At 37.6% G+C, this 17,546-nt stretch overlaps 2 protein-coding genes across 2 annotated transcripts; both read right to left on the bottom strand.

Moving 5' to 3' along the window:
* Positions 1–1,018: 1,018 nt before the first annotated feature.
* Positions 1,019–9,292, bottom strand: LOC148410729 (cell death-inducing p53-target protein 1 homolog). The gene is made up of 5 exons (XM_088437969.1): positions 9,149–9,292; positions 3,824–3,864; positions 3,653–3,718; positions 2,993–3,176; positions 1,019–1,793 (listed from the first exon to the last, which is right to left on the bottom strand). Exons 2-5 carry the CDS (start codon positions 3,858–3,860, stop codon positions 1,673–1,675), a joined length of 408 nt encoding a protein of 135 aa, XP_088294095.1. The 5' UTR covers positions 3,861–3,864; positions 9,149–9,292; the 3' UTR covers positions 1,019–1,672.
* Positions 9,293–12,550: 3,258 nt separating this feature from the next.
* On the bottom strand, positions 12,551–17,377 carry LOC148410730 (uncharacterized). The gene is made up of 5 exons (XM_088438055.1): positions 17,216–17,377; positions 15,470–15,516; positions 15,314–15,400; positions 14,243–14,438; positions 12,551–13,083 (listed from the first exon to the last, which is right to left on the bottom strand). The coding sequence occupies exons 2-5, from the start codon at positions 15,510–15,512 to the stop codon at positions 12,963–12,965; spliced, it is 447 nt and encodes a 148-aa protein (XP_088294181.1). The 5' UTR covers positions 15,513–15,516; positions 17,216–17,377; the 3' UTR covers positions 12,551–12,962.
* Positions 17,378–17,546: the final 169 nt, after the last annotated feature.

The raw sequence follows: 17,546 nt of genomic DNA on the forward strand, positions 1-17,546 counted from the left end.
TCACCCCCCCAATTGAAAATCCTCAGTGTAGCAGCAGTGTACGACAACTATTCCTGTATATTGCCTTTTTGCTGGAAAATGTATGTTGAATAAAATTTTCTACAAAAGACTGCTTGTCCTTACAAGTGTTTGACTACCATGACTCTTGATCAACACACCCAAAAATGCGTACTTTGTTTTCCCCCGTGGCCTTACTAAATTTGGATTATCTCCTTGCCAAATTGTCAAGTCCAAAAAACTGCATGTAAGAAGTTTTTTTTTTTTTAAATTACATGTCATGCCCATTTAAAAAAAAAAAAAAAGTTATGTTTAAGGATGGTGTGTAAGATTTAGACCGTTTTTTCATTGCGGCCAGCAGGAGGTGCTGCTGGTGCTGCATTTAACACCGTCCGTAGCTAGAACAAACCTGGACACCCCCGGAGAAATGCCCCCTCCCCCTCCCGTAATTTCATTTCATGGTATTTAGACCTATGATTTTATTTAAAACATACTATTGGTCATTAAGAACACATTAATTTGCAAGTTTTTGAAGTTCACGATCATTTAATTCCTTTTTAATGAAAGACGGTCTAAACCTTACACACTGTCCCTTAAATACAGCACCGATGAAGCAAATTGCTCAAGTCACGTGACCAATCATCACAATCGTCATGCAGGTGAGTTTGCACTTCTCCTGGCTCTTTATAATGTGCTTTTTTTTCTATTGCTTTCTTTTCAAATTTTTATGTGGCGATAACTTGTCCTTGCCCACCCAAAAAGTATTGAAAACTGGTGGTGTGCTTTTTATATCGACATATCGTGCATAATTTTAAGGTATTTCAGGAGAAACGGGCAAAGTTTTGTCCAAGTTGTACGATGCCACAATTTGTGTCTGTGGGACGTCACTGCGTTTTTCTTTTCTTGAAAACCTGATCATCAGCCATTTTATTGTTTTGAATGGGGCACAAGGGGACAGCTTTTTCAAGTATTTAAAATATTGTAACTTCCTTAAACAAAAAAGACACACTCACACATATCATTGATATACAGTAGACTATTTTTTATTTGACAATTCTTGATAGTGCATGAAAGAAATCTTACTCCGGGATTTTCAAAATGTATTCCCTATTCAATAGTCTGTTTCATAATAATTATTTTCCTAAAAGGTCCAAGAATATTGGCTTGGAATTTTACCTATTTGTGAGATGTTTCTTGTTAAAACATGAATAATGTCAGAGGTAATTTTGATACTGTATTCATCTAGAAGAGTTATTTTTCATGTAGCTTGGAGGTTCAAACTCAGTGCTGTACATGGATTTTTTTTATTTTTTTTTTAGCAGAATCAATTCCTTCATAAATAGAAACAGACACTCATTGAATAGGTTTCTCTATTGCACTTTGGCACAAACATGACAATTTCCACTTTTCAGTTTCACACGAGTGATGCCTTCAAACACATATTAGGTTTCAAATGTTATGTACAAGCCTTCATTTGAACTATGGAGATAATAATCAATGGTGTCAGAGCTAAAAGATACTATAGATATTGCTTGTTGCTGTAAACAGGAAGAAGAATAGCATGGGAGAGTTGGCTTGCCCATACAAAAAAGTGACTTTGTTGTTGTCAAGCTGGATGTTTTCTTTTTGAGCTGTGCATGTGTGTGCGTGTGTGTGTCTGCGTGTGGGGCGGGACTCAATCACAGCATTTCCTCTTCTCCACATGCAACAGCCGATTGCAACGTGGGCAGGTGTGGTGCGCATCCTTGAATTTTTTTAAGAACAGGGGAAGCAGGCATAAGCAGCACAGTAGGAACCTGCAACACACACGGTCACGCGCACGCATGCATTGGTTAGCAGCGCACCCAAGGAAAAACAAACAATCAGATGATGAGGTGTCAATCATTCATCTTGCACATGCAGAGACTCACGCTGAACTCTGACCTTGAGCTTTAGGAGATGTGCTCAAACTACGGTGGACTATCCACTTCAGCGGAATTTAAAAAACGTTTCCTTGCCTGTTCACAAGTATTCCAATTTTAATCAGAATCCCGATAATGGCTGCCACGATTAATTCAAGATGATCCTCGGCAAGATCAACATTTTAAAAGCATGCTACCGTTCATGTCTAATAAAGCACTTTGTCCTCCTACCACCAGGGGGCAATGTTTCCAACATGTTTGCATGACAAGAGCCTCTGCTTTTCCGATCCTGATGTATTATTTACCAGTGTGAAATGGCGTCGAGTTTCTCACCTGATTCCTAATATGTACTTTGCTCGCTGTCAATTGAGACCCATTTTAAAAAAATCCAACTGGAATTAATTTGTTTTGAAATCACAGAAAATGACATTTTGGCTCCTAACTGATTAAAATTTGTTTGAAAGTATAATGTACTTGGTTCTAAGTGTTTTTTATTGGTGTGCACTCAGCAAGTAAGTTAGCTGTGTTGCCCTGTATGCCAAGTGTTTGCCATATCTTGGGTGATTTTTTTTAAATTATTATTTGCTTTATTAATTTACTTGTTTCAGTTTCTTATTATTATGATTTGGAAATATCAAGCCTCGAAGCCTTGTTGATATACTGCTTATTAATAGACATTTTTGAGCAAACATGATGATTAATAATCTTGATTAATAATAAATCTTGATTAATAATCGTGAGTTCGATATTGTCCAAAATATTCGTGATTCTTATTTTGGCCATAATCATGCAGCCCTACTATTGACTATATGGAGTGAAACTGAACACATGTAAGAGTGAGTATAGCATCTGCATTGTTGCCACGGCAACCTCTGGCTGGTCTTATTGGGATGGAAAGTACTTGTGGCCCCCAGAAAGTTACGGGTTCTGCTATGTGCATTACGTGCGGCCCACACAAGGCGCCAACACATCCCAAAATAATGTAATAATAATATAAATGTCTTCTTCTATGCTTATATTTGGATATACTTTATAGAAAACAAAAGGTGCCCTTAGGTGTGTTTTTCATCCATGTGAGCGCAGCGGTCACTCACCCAAGGCAGATAAAGAGTAGAAACATGAGCCAGGCATACGTCCCCGGCTTGTAAGCGACATTGGTCATGACTTGCTGCTGGCAAGAGGGGCACGTGGTCATGCCAGGAGTAAAGCCCAGTGCTGAGTCATAGCTCGTAAACCTTTTGGGTTCCTGTAAACCTGAGCTCACGGCACCTGTGTTCGCTTGAAGACGAAACAATTGGAGAATTAGTAAATGTTTTTCATATTGTGCACGTACTGATATTGTGTTTGAAACTTCTGGACTTATTCACTTTTAAAGTGTGGATCGTTATCATCTGGTAGTTTGACAATGATTGACAATGATTTCTGTTTCAATCGGTAGATGTGCAAAGAATAATCATGGTCTAAATTAAATTATCCTTTTTTTCCTTTACATGTATTAAATTTTGGATTATAGGGAAAGTGCTTTTTCCCACAAAAAAAAAAAGTAGAGCACCCTCTCTCCACGAAAATGATGGCCACCTCCAGCAAAGTTACACATTGTGAAGGAGAATTAAAGTTTTTGTCTGTAATTATTATTTGTCAGTAATTATTATTGTTTTTTTAATCATGCAATTGCTGGATAAACGTTCCCAAATGCAACAAATTTGATTAGGGTCATGAATAAATCTTTTCTCAAGTGCATTCAGAATGTTTACCTGTGACGGTGACTGTCTTCGTGACGTTGAACGGCGTATGAGGATCGTAGATAGGCACTTTGTCTCCTGAAAACAGATTTATTAAAAAAAAAAAAAAAGAAAGAAAGCCGCATTGATGAGAATTGCAAGTGATGACAATGACAGCGTGTGTACGTATCGTACTGAACATACCTGTGATGGTAAAGGGTGATTTTACTTCGGCCGCCATTGCGCTACAACAGAATAGTAAACCGTATAGTTAATAACGTTCTTGCATGTGTTGTAATGCCGACTTTTGCCACAAGAGGTAGCAAAAGTGCTAATTTTCTAGGCCGTGCTTGCTGCATTTTGTGCGTATTTTCTGTCAGCAATCTAGGCAGGGGCAACGCCGGGTGTGGTCCCGGTTTCGGCGTGCTTTCTATTGGGTGCGGTTGGCCATTAGCATGCTAATCAATTGGCTTTAATCGCAGTCTTTTGTTTTACACTACACTATTTTTTTCTTTTTTTCCAAGCAAAACAACCCGTGCTGCAGCACCAGGCTGATGTAGTGTGGTTTTTCATGGTGAAATTATATGTTCAAAATTTAAAGTAAGTAAAAGAAAATGACAGTTGGTCGTATTGCAAGGAGTGTGTCAGATCTGAGAATATTTACTGTTTACAGGGTGAAATTCTGAGGTTTTGGACAATTTGGAATTGAAAAAAAGATGAATCATTGCACCCTAATATACAGTTTGTGTACAGGGGCTTTTATGGATAATATAAACACCCAGACATGGGGAGAACATGCAAACTATACACAGAAAAGCCTGGTGGTTGGAACTGAGCCCATGACCTCCACCTTTGAGGCCAGCATGCTAAACAGTCTTTCTCAGAGCCACCCAACAGTAGAAGGTTACGAGCAGAAATCGTATTTACTTGCATGCGGGGGACACGATTAATATAATCCCCTTCGCTAAAGAATGTTAACGGAAATCTTCCAAATGTTTCAGGCGCACAAATTCTGACATTAACTCAAATATTGACTTCATGTAAACATAAGCAATGACGAAAGTTATATTTAGGTATTCACATAGATAAACAGATGTTAAAACCTTCTTGTTATGGAGCCGCTGGAATGCAAAAATGCGACGGCAAAAAGAATGTCGACAAAGCTGTACAAGAAGCTCAGAAATGTAACCAATAGTTTGCACAAACATGTACACGACAAGGATTGATGGCTTGGGTGTTTACGTTAGCTTTACTACTATGGTGCGTCATGCGTACACTTGGAACATCTACGTTGATCATTTTAACCATCCTTTAATTGTAATCAAATTGGACAAAAAAAAAAAAAAAAAACTATCAGTGTTACAAATGAGTTTTTATCAAAATGCACTGTACAGCACACACACACACGCAGTTAGTTAGAGGAATGTGGCCGAGTTGCATGTTTGTCACAAGATGGAAGGGTGTGTCAAGTCAAATGTCGGTGACTGACTTCAATGTCTGCAGGATCGATTTCTACGCTCTGCTCTCACAGATGAGAAATACAAGTGACAAGCAATTGATTCATAATTGATAGCTTACAGAAAATGAAATGGTTGTTTTCAGATCCAAGACAGGGATTTATCGTGAAAAAAAAAGAATAATGAATGAACCCCCCTTTCTTTGAAAGTCCTCATTAACTTTGGAAATTAACTTTCATTTTAGAAAGCGTTGACAAATTGTAACTTAGTTAACTCAGTTCTATCTACTTTCTGTGGCAGGTGAAGTCTGCTAACTTTGTAACCAAACTTAGAGAGTCTCCAATACAAAGACAAAGATCAGTGGGCTTATGGAGTTATAGTTATAAAAGGTTGCTCAACAGCACATTGAAAATGGGGGGGGAGAAAAATACAACACTGTATTAGTTTGACATTTTTGGCGTACCATCTCAGAACGAAACACCTGCCTCAAATGCGGCTGAAGTCTGGTGCTGATGTTCAAGTTTTTCAAATAGTTTCTGTGAGAAGACTTTAAAAAAAGACTATCAATTTGGTCATTTTGATTTGATTTTTTTTTGCATAAATTCAAAGATTTTTCCAGATAGATAAATACCTGTTCAATCAATATTAAAAAAAAATAGTTGTTGAAAAATATGAATAATCATAATTGTGAAAAATTTTGTGATTTAATTAGTTAAGTTATAGTTTAGTTATAATTACATTTTATTTCAAGATTTAATTGCTTGATTGCAATTACTTTTTTATGTATAATAAATGTATTTGTATATCATTTGAGCAATTCGAAGTTTGGTAGAAAGCCCAAAATGGACATCTCAGTTGAAAATAATATTCAATTGTGGCTCACTCCAGCCTCTCTGGAGGCGGCGTGGCTGAGAGGCTGTAGGTTCAATCGCCCGACCATCAAGACCATGTCGAAGTGTCCTTGAGCAAGACGCTGAACTCCCAATTGCTCCTGATGCTGCCTCATCAGTAGATAAATGACTAGTTAGCATAAAGCGCTTGAGTAGCCAAGGTAAAAAGTCCAAGTCCATTCTGTGTTGAGTTTGCATGTTCTCCTTGAGCCCGTGTTGAGTTTTCTCTAACCCTCCCACATTCCAAAAAAAAGAAACATGCATGGCAGGCGTTTTGGACATTCCAAACTGGTGTGGTTGTGAATGGTTGTTTGTCTCGGGGTGCCCTGCAATTGGCGGGCGACCAGTTCGGGACGTCCTCTGCCCACTGCCCGAAGACAGCTCGGGTAGGCATCAGCAAGCCAGCGATAAATGGCTCTAGAAAATGTGTGTGTGTGTATATATGCACCAGTGTACTCAATCTGGGCTAACTGGTTGCTCCTTCACTCTTCGCCTCTCACAGCACAAAGCAAGCGGCATGCTTGGATTCCATTAGGTGCAAGAGATGAAAGGATGGGCTTTGACTAGGTGCATAGTTGCATACAGCTGCTACGCGGATGCTCCCGTCATCAGATTATTTAGGGAACTTCTGATTATGGCTCGGGCTTGGCTTTCAGAGCTATTCTTACAGCATATCGTTCATAAAATCTATTTAAATAAAATCAGCGCATGAACAAAAGGCCCGGTTTTGACTACGCATTTTCACCTTCACATGCACAGTCAGCGAGGCGAGCAACCAGCTAAAGCTGCTGCGCGACAATGCGGATGATTTGTATGAGAATAGTTCACGGTTCAGGTCAGTCTGCATTCTGTGGTCACGACAACAAGAGTCGCGGCTCCCCGCCCGCGTCAACTTGCCAGTCACACACGTCACATCTGAGCCCAAGGTGTGGTCCGCCTGCATGTGGCATCTGTGCTGGTTGAACTAGACTCAAGGAGGAATGTTCGTCATCCTTATGACTTCCTTTAATTAGCTGACAAAAGAGCAGGCAGCCACGCGTAATTATCCAATTAACAGTGTGACGTTTGGCATCTCGCAGCTGACTTGACCGAAAAAAAATGGTCGTAAAGTACAAGGGGAAAAGAATGAGTTGAAAATTGTTACTTTATTGACGCAAAATTATATGCTAATAGGTACGTTGTTTTTTTTTTTCTCCACACTATTATGGTAACCCTAATTTTAATGTTAACTTGTAAATGTAACTAATGTAAATGTAACTAATAATTTAGAATATCTTTTGAACAATTGTAGGTGGGGAAAGTCTTAAACACAGTTTAGGAAGAATAAATATCTAGGCTATAAGAGAAGTTTGTGTTTAGAAAAGTAGTCTTGGATGAGATTTGAATTTTTGCATCATATCTGATCTTCTGAAAATATACTGTAAGTCGCTATAAAACGATAAGTTGCGCCGTAGTATGTGATTCCAGTCAAAAAAATGCATCGTGAAGAAGGATAAGACATATCAGTCTCTCCAGTGTATAAGTTGAATTTGGGGAGGTTGAATTTTTATCGGACAAAAGCCGAAATCAGGAACAGTAGAACATGGACTCAAATGTGCTCTTATGTTATTCAAATTGCAATAAAGATGAGCCAAGTGCAGGTAAAAGTTTCAGCTACACCAAACTGTTGATCGCTTTATCACATTAATATTATCATATTAACACGAGTCTACTTCTCAAAAAATACACACACAAACACACGCTAATCCAAAAAGCGCTTACTTTAACTCAAAACCGATGTCACGTTTTATACATACATGAAGTTTTATAAAGCGTTAAAAATGAAATGTGTTTACGCTGTAGTAACTACCATGTTTTTTGTATTAGAGGCGACAGTTTGTTTTTCATAGTTTAGCTGAGAATGTGACTTATACGCGGGAGCGATTCATATATGAAACTATTAACACATTATTATATAATTTCACGTTATTGTCATATTGACAAGAGGAAAAGTGCCCTCTCAGCATGTCTACCTCTGAAAATGGGTAATTTCAATGCTAGTTGGTAACTTATAAACAACTGAAAAGGACGGAATAAGAATTTAATCACATTGTCTACCTCTGCAGTTGGCGGAGTTAATTAGACGTGAAACCGAAGATGAAGATTTTATTGGATTAAAAATGTGAAGTGAAACTGATGGTTTGGTAAACCTGTTAGCATCTTCTTCATGCTATAGTTATCTTAATGACTGCTAATATGTTTCGTTAACATATCAGGTATGTTGTCAGTTCATTGTTTATACGTATGCGTATGTTATGTTAGCCAAACGTGTAAAGTTAGATACAGTACAATTCAGTGTTTTGTTCTTTATTCTATTTTTTTTTTAATCTTAAACTTCCTTTCAACAATAAATGTACGTTCATGGTGTTGGGTTTTATCAAATAAAATTTCCACCCCAAATATTTGACTTGTACTTCAAAGTGACTTCTGTTTTATGCATTTTTTGGCTGGGGTGACTTTGTGTCCTGTTGATTTTTTCTTTGAGAGGCTATTCGCACTTAAAGGGATTGTGTTGTAAAAACGTGCACAATTTAAAAAAACAAAAAACAAAACATAAAATATTTGACGTATTTTGCTCGGCTTCCTGCTATAAATACATAAATTTTTGTTGTAGCTGCTTGCCAGTCGCTGTATTTACGTTACATGATGATAGACTTACTACTTTTCTATACTTCTTTTACTTCAATTTTGACAGTCGCCAAATACTTTTGGTGCATTAGCGCCACCTTCTTTAGCATGCTATGTCAAATGTGGCCATTGTCCCTAATGCATTTCAATACGAAACGTCTGTTCTCTTCCACGATGACTCAAAATAAGATAAGAATTTGCTATAAAAACACAAAACGCGATTGCACCTTCTGTCATCTATTGGAAGCGGTGGAATTTTAACGCACCGGTACAAAATAAGTTTAAAAAAAATGCATCATGAGGGAACCAAAAGTCAAAGCAAAAAAAACAAAAACAAAACAAAAGTCCAACTAATAATGTACCCCACAATCAAGCTATTGTTCAACCTATCGTATGTTGCATATCTATGTAATTGATAATCAAGAACATCTGGCAAATGTTTTACTTACATAGAAAAGCATAAGATCCCCTCAAAGCCAATAAAGCAACCCCCCTTTGACACCTGAGAGTCTCACCTGAACCAGGTGCTGGTGTTAGTGGGCCGAGTTAGAGCAAGCTACCGCTACCACTGCCACTTTCGAGGGTCCAGACGCGACTCAGCTGCCGGGCGGAGTCGCCTCACCTGTACCTCTAAACCCTTGCCTCACCCTACAACACGCCCACAAGCCCCACCCTCTCCGCTAACGCGCCAATTTCATGAGACGTTCTCACTACGCGTTGCTCAAAAATTTTGACTTTGTTCTTTGTCTCTGGCAGATTGAAAGTGTGCGTGTGTGCGTTACTCACTAAAAAGGAGTTAAACCTGTTCCTCGCTTGCTTGGGTGTGCTGCAAACACTTAAAGACAGCTTTAATGGACAAATTTGAAGAGTTTTGACTTATACATAAATCAGACTAAGATTCGAGTTCACTCAACTTGCAACAACTAAAAAAACAAAACAGAAAAAACATTCATAGAAAGGATGACAAAGTAGCTAATTATTTTTTCATGTCTTCTTCACTTTTCTTGGGTGTTTGTTATCTTGTAATGTTTTACATTTCTTTTACATTTTAAAACAGATATCTGAGCTGTTTAATTCTGGCTTTTTTTGTTGTTTTTTTTACCTCAGAGGATGATGGCACAAAACCTTTCTGCTTTTGGGAATTTGTATTTTAAAATTCAAAGTTGTTTCATTTTCTGTTAATTTGTCTTCTGAAATGTACATTTTATTTCGTGCAATGTAAAAGTGTTTCACAATTTTTTATTTTGTTTCGCACCTACGAATTTAGCCACATATTTTTCATTCAAAACGTCTCAGAAAACACCAAATAAAACATTAAAAAAAAGCATAAAATTACAATGTCTCCGTTTACTCGCAAACTGACATTTGAAGAAAGACATCCGCGGAGATTTTTAATTATAATTTTGGAACCAATTACCGGTAAATGTTTTTTTATTTTTATTTTTTGCGCCACACCTAATGATCCCTTGTTGCACATTGAGAATCACCTAACAGATTTTTAGATGCGGTCTCTAAAAATAGAACAGCGCTTTTAAGGTATGTGGTGCGGACAGTATTGTTTGGTGTGGTCTTTAGGTGGACCCAAACACAAGGAAGTTTTTATTTTACTCAAAGAAAAGAACATGTCTGGAAGGCATGGTACGTTGAGGACGATAATTAGTTAGCAGTCCAAAACTACTTTCGCACACTAATGATTGGAGCGAGGCAGCCTGAAGGAAGAGCTCAAAGGCAGCACAAGGAATAGATGAAGTGAAATTGAAAGTAAACCCATCTGAATTCACCTTATTTGCGAACAGCGAGTTGTGCAAAAAAATATGTTTGGGATGCACCACAGTATTTGACCCATACTCAGGAATCAGAAGAAAAACATTTTTTGGTGTATTTTTCTTAGCAGCCAAACAACATTAAGAATGGATTGACATGTAAGACATAGAACCCTGCACAGGTCTGTAATATTTTTTTTTCTGTTTGAGTTTAAAGTGTCTGTCTGGATTTGAATGCACACAGTTAGCTGCTGGCGCTAACGCTGGGAATTTTTGCTGTAGTGTAATTGATGCGTTATCTTAGCCTGCATAATCAGTGATTGAATTTTTTTTGTATGTTTGTTTTTTTGTTGTTGTTTGGTGGTGTGTTGGTAGCTCTGGAAAGTGATGACAATAACATTTCAAAATAAAAGCCTGCTATGACTATAGCATTGTATTTTTTGGTTTATTTTGAAGGTGACCTTAGGAATACACCTTTTTTTTTGGTATGTTTTTTTTTGGCTCACCCTTAGCCGCAGGAAATAAATGGAAGCCTTTGCTGAAATGCTTTACAGTATTTGCATACCGACGCTCCTCTTCCTGTGTGTTCGTGTGAAATTCAGACCAACACTTGCTGGCAGCCTTTTTTTTTCTTTGATCACAACATACTTTTTTCGTAATACTGTTTCAATATTGGTTATCTTTCGACCAAAAACCTTTTTACCAAATCTTATCATATCCCTTGCTGTCCAGGTGTTGCTTATTATCAACTTCTCTGGTTTCTTTATGTCTTTACGGGGTCGTTTGTTCCGTTTGTTGTCTTTATATATATATATATATATATAATTTTTTTTTTGGACAATTTGGTAATTATCTTAATCGTGAAATTAAGATTTTGTACGGCGAGAAGAATGCTGAATGTGTGGTTAACAAGATATTGCTCATGTGGTTTATCAAGAAAAACTGCATTTAAACGTGTTTCTCTGGCTATATATTAAAGCAAGAATTCACGTAGGTTGAGGAAATAATTTGTGGAGACGTGCAGAACCATGCTTGCCAGACAGGGCGGCGACGTGACGCAGTCGCATTGACAGCTGATCCTTCCTTCTTTTCTTTCCTATTCAATGCGTGTCATTTTCTTGCATGCATTGTGACCAGTCTGAGTCAGTCTCACAATTTTCCAGTTGGATTTGATTTCATTCTAGACGATTATGATTTTAATCCATTTTAAAAATATATCTTTGACATCTACCATCTTCGGTGTTGTCTTATCCATGGAAACCAAGTCAAATTGGCTCTTTGAATGTTAAAGGTTGTAAAACCGATCTAAAATGACTGAAAATAAAAGCAAGATTTTATTTCATCCTCATTTTATTCTTTTTTTTTAATATTATTTGAACCATCAATGTAAAAACCTAATTTAGGTCAACAAAGGTCCAATCCACTACATGCTATATTTGACCCCACTCTGGGTTGTTTTCTATGAAATTAACCCATTTGTGTTGCTACAGCTATTTGAAGAACGTTTCGCAGTGCACATGGAGCTTCTTTAAGTTTCTCCTTGTTTTGTAGACCACAATATTGTCAAAATGTCCTGCCCTATTCATTTTGAAGTCTCCACTCACACGACCATCATCTCTACTGTTGTTGAAAACAGACGAACCAACTTTTCGTGTTACGTATTTATTCAACCTAGTTTTTTGAGTTATTTACTCCCAAAAAAGCACGTCAAAAATGGATTGTTTTGTTTCAAACATTTGTTTAAAACATTTTTTTAGATTATTGATGAAATCAAACTTTTTAAAGTCAGTAATCCAAAACATTGGGTCCAGTGAATAAATCACACAAAAAAAACACAATTTGTTGAATTTTTGTGAAAAACAACAGATTTGGAGTGAAATTTTGATGTAAAAAAAGAATGCCTAAAATAATGGTTTATTCATTTGACCCAACTTTTAAAGCAAAATGACCTCAAGTGAAGGTCAAATAAAAAAAAAAAAAAGTGTAACTATTTTTGATTATTTTTAAGGTGCAAGAATAACCCCATCCAAAGTCAATTGGTTCATACAGTATTTTCAGATATAGTACTATCGTACATCTAGGGTTACATTGCATATTAATTTGTTGCAATTATTTTTTTTTGCACCCAGTCTTTTCATAACATCAGCAGAACAGTAGTTTTATAAAATGTCAGCTTTAATTCCATTATAAACAGATACATACACTCATTGAATAGCTTACTCAATCACATTGTGGCACAAACATGACAATTTCCACTTTTCACTTTCACATGATTGATCCCTTAAAATATGTCATAGGTTTAAATGTATGTACAAGCCTTCATTTGAACTAGATAATAATTAACGGTGTCAGAGCTGAAAGATAGAGGCGATATTGTTTGTGGTCGTTGTAAACAGGAGGAGGAAGTGCACGGGAGGAGATGAACGGGATCGCCCGATTGCTTAACACGGAAGCCATGCCAGCACAATCGAGTCGCCCGTACAAATGAGTGACTTTGTTGTTGTTATCAATTCGGTATGGAAGTCTTCTTTTGATTTGAGAAGTGAGTACGAGTGTTGGTCAGGGCTCAGTCACAGCATTTCCTCTTCTCCACATGCAGCAGCCGATTGCAACGGGGGCAGGTGTGGTGCGCATCCTTGAATTTTTTTAAGAAGAGGGGAAGCAGGCACAAGCAGCACAGTAGGAACCTGCAACACACACGGTCACGAGCACGCACGCATGCATTGGTTAGCAGCGCATCCAAGGAAAAACAATTACACGATGAGGTGTCAATCATTCCTCGTGCACTTGCAGACACTCGCGCTGAACTTTGACCTCGGGCTCTGAGATTTGAAACGAAACTGGAATATCCGCCTCATCTAAATGTTAACGGTTGTATTTCATTTTAAATTGATTACATTAACTGATTTTAGAGCCATCATTGTTCACTATGTTTTCAGATGCAATAAAGGTTGAGGACACTATACAGGTTGTAACCTATCCTCACTACATACTTTAAACTAATTAAAATCCATCAGCAAAATAGTGTGTTCATGAAATGGTGTGTTATTCTAATAAAAATGGACACGACGTGATGTCAGCGTAAAAGCAGGAATATTTCTTGACACTGGAGATATCAGGACCGATTGTCTCCAACAGAAGAAACAATGTTTTCTCCGACAGAGAATTAGCATCCGACTGTGAACAAAAGACCAGTCGCTCCTATCTGAAGAAGCTGCTAATCAGGATTAATGGCTCATTGACCTCTTCCCCCTTCAACAAGAACTGCCTCCAGACGAAATACTTTGCACACACGCATTCCTCAGTGAGACCACATCCCCCAAAAGTTTATAAGAACTAGGTGTGGGAGAGATGAAACTTCGTCACTTCTGCTACCGCACAGGTAGCAGAAGTGGTCCAGGATCCTGTGTACTTTGCTCTTCTGTCTTGATAGAACCAATTCTTCCAACTACGTTGTAGGAGAAGCCATCTTTCAACGAAACGAACACGCTAGAAACTAGCTGGTTTGACGCAGGTCATTTATGTAGGTTCCTTTAAAACGGAGCTACAAAATGGTCTACTATCTGTAAGTGAGTGATTCTGCACACTTTTAGTGAGAGAATAGCATCTCTGTTGTTGCCATGGCAACCTCTGGTTCATATTATTGAAACGTGAAGAACTTGTAGCCCCCCAGACAGTGGCGGGATCTGATTTGTGCATGGTGTGGCCACACGGGATGGCCACATGCCAAAATATTATAATAATCATATAAATCTATTCTTCTTTGCTTATTTTTTTTGTAGAAAACATAACGTCCACTCATCTGTGTTTTCCATTCATGTGTTTGTGTGTGCAGCAGTCACTCACCCAAGGCAGATAAAAAGTAGGAACATGAGCCAGGCATATGTTCCGGGTTTGTAGGTGACGTTGGTCATGACTTGCTGCTGGCAGGAGGGGCAAGTGGTCATGCCAGAGTTAAAGCCCAGAGATGTGTCATAGCTTTTGAAATTCTTCTTGCCGTCGTCAAAGCCTGAACTCAAGCCACCACCTCCAACTGTGTATACTTTGGACAAAGTGGAATAATTTGTTAATGCTAGCACACTGTAAATTGCTTTTTAAACTTCTAAACTGTATTGTTTGGAGGTGAAACAATTAATCAATCCATTTGTTTATCAAATTCATGGATTTTTGGGGGGATTAGCTGTTAAATGCGTTGCGATATCTTTTTTTTTTTTTTATTAGATATTGCCCAAATACTCAGAATTTCAGCTTCTCAACAATTATTCTTGTCTGATTTCTCTTGTATATTTTATATTGAATGGAAATTAAAAAAAAATGCTTTGGAAAACAAAGATCAAAGTTTTTATTTTCATGCTACTGACAAATCCAGTAATTGAATCACCATACGTTTTTTCTTTTTATTAATAATTATTTGGAAAATATCTTAATAAAGGGTTGAAAAGTAAAACATTTTTAAATCTGATTCAACCCTTGACAAAACAGATTAATCAACTATTAAAATAATTGTTAGTTGCAGCCTTAATTATGTACATTTAGAGTGTGACTCAACGTCATCATCTTTGGGTGTGAGCAGTATATTAAAGTGACATTTTACATATCTTCTCTGGTCTCAATAGCACATTGGCTTTTGATCAAATATTCATAGAATGGGAGTAGTAAAGTAAACTCATTCTTCAAAGTGTAAATGTGACAATGGCTTACAATCTTACTAAATGTATATTTTATTAAGTATACTCTATTTTCAATAAGTGGTCTGTCCTATTTTGTTCCTGTGTTTGTATCTTGGTCCTTATGGTCATACAGGATTTTTACAACAAGGTTGCAAACATGGAACTTTTAGTCATTTTTAGTTCTCACGCGATTGCCCGATAATCTTTCTTTAATATACGAGATTGATCACTGACGGCGTGTGTTTACCTGGCACGTTAGTCGTAACAGTCTCCGTAGTGTTGAATGGTGTGTGAACATGATAGACTTTCACATCGCCCCCTGAAGGCTGATCCACTAAACAAACAAAGGTACATTCATGAAAAAAGTAAATGATGATGATTATTATAGTGATGTCGAGCATACCTGGGATTGTGTAGGGAGGAAGGGGTTTTACGTCAGAGGCCATGTCGCTACAACAGAAAAGAAGCAAATCATCAAGATTACTGCCATGCCTGATAATGCCGCCGTCTGCCTATAGAGGGCGTAAATGGGACTTTTTGCGCTCCTATTAGGGACCATATTGCCAGTCGCAGTCATCACAGCTGATCCAAAGGTGTGGTCGGACTGTATGTGGCATTTGTGCTGGTCTAACCAGATTCTAGGAGGAATGTTCATCATCTTCTGACATCCTTTAATCAGTTCACAAAGGAGCAAGCAGCCTCGGCTCATTAGCTGCATCACAGTGTGATGTCTCGCAACTGAATTCACGGGAAAAACTGGGTTTAAAAAATAAAAAGTATTGAAATGAGGATTATATGTTATTTCAGGCAAAACTATATTATATAGTTTTATTTCTTCATGCTAATAGCCGTCATATAATTATGGTATCTGATTTAGAGCTAAATTTACCTATTAAATTAACACAATAACAGTAATACGTTATAACAGCTTTTGAACAGTTTTTAAAGGACGAAAATAGTTAAAGCCTTGTGAAATGCTCTGATAGGAATCCACTTTTTGAATGATGACTAATGATCCATAAAAGGTTAGCTGCAAAAGCAGAAATTCTTGCTCATGCTCTGTCACACAAAATTTGTGAGGTGTGCCAGAACTAATTTCAGCATAAAGCGATGAAAAGAAACTTTTTAAGATGAGATGCAACACTACAGCCGTACATTTTTGCCAAAAGGGATGTATAAATCTTTTCAAAGTGAGTTGAGTTTTATGGTGAGTAAACAAAGTTCACTGCTTGAGGCCCAGAAAAATGGAATATCATTCCAGGCCCTAAAATGTTACAAATGTAAAATGTTGGGGTCGCGTCATATATCGAGAAGTTTACCTGTGACCTCTGACCATTTTTTCATATTTCAGTTTTGGAGTATGAGACTCCACTAAAATTGCATTTTATTTGGCTGAACAATAAACTATAATAAATAAATAACATGCCATCCTTTCTAATAAAAAAAATGCCAATTCAAACTTAACAATTATGATTTTATAATACATTTATGCCCATTAATACGCCAAGTAAATCGCATGTATTTTTTCTGCCGCGGTAGAATAAAGCCTACTGTGTTCCGGTGCTGCCTTAAAATTGTGGCTGCACCTTCAGAACACAATGACATTGTTTGTATTGCCTCTACCACAAGAAGGTAACCCCAACCCCCCGCCCCAACAAAAAAATGTATTGCAACATCACATTGGCCACAAAATTCTGATTGTTGTGTGTGGTTGAAAAACAGAAATATTCTAACTTTCAGCAACAATTCACTGTCTTTCTTATCACAATTGCAATAAAATCTAATAAAAATAACAGTAGGTGCCTCATGTTCAAGTAGAATACATTCAAATTTGTAAATCAAAGACAACAAAAGAGAACCTCTAAGCGTGATAATAGACCTAATCTAAAATATTGCATTAGATCATTATTATTATGATTTGCAAAGTGAAATCTGGTTGAAAGTATAAACCAAGTGAAGTAGAATTGCTTAATTTGTACTATTTTGCGAATCTAGGTGGTCCGGAACATTTTTCATGCATGTGGGTCAATTGCTTATCACTAAAACAAAAATATAAAACGCCTCCAAAATCAATCATCAATAGTTTTTTCAATATAAATGCATATTCCTGTCAGGGCCATTAGGAATGTGATCCATCAGTGAGTCTCACCTGATCCAGGTGCTGGTGTCAGTGGTCAAAGTTCAAGCGAGCTGTGGTCGCTACTGCCGCTATCAATGGTCCACTCGCGACGGCACTGCCGGATGGAGTCGTGTCACCCCGACCTCTAAACCCTTGCCTTGCCCCCCCAACACGCCCACAAGCCCCACCCTCTTTGCCAGGACGCCGATACACACAAGCCGTTCCTTCTAGGTGTAACTCACAGATTTCTACTTTGTTCTTTGTCTCTCGCAGATTATTGAAGGCGAGCGTTTGTGTGTGTCACTCATCAAAAGGGAGTCAAACCTGTTCCGCTGCTGTTAAGGTGTGCTATTATCAAAAC

The sequence above is a fragment of the Hippichthys cyanospilos genome, chromosome 16 (assembly GCF_059441005.1).
Source record: "Hippichthys cyanospilos isolate Australia breed blue-spotted pipefish chromosome 16, RoL_Hcya_1.0, whole genome shotgun sequence".
NCBI lineage: Eukaryota > Metazoa > Chordata > Actinopteri > Syngnathiformes > Syngnathidae > Hippichthys > Hippichthys cyanospilos.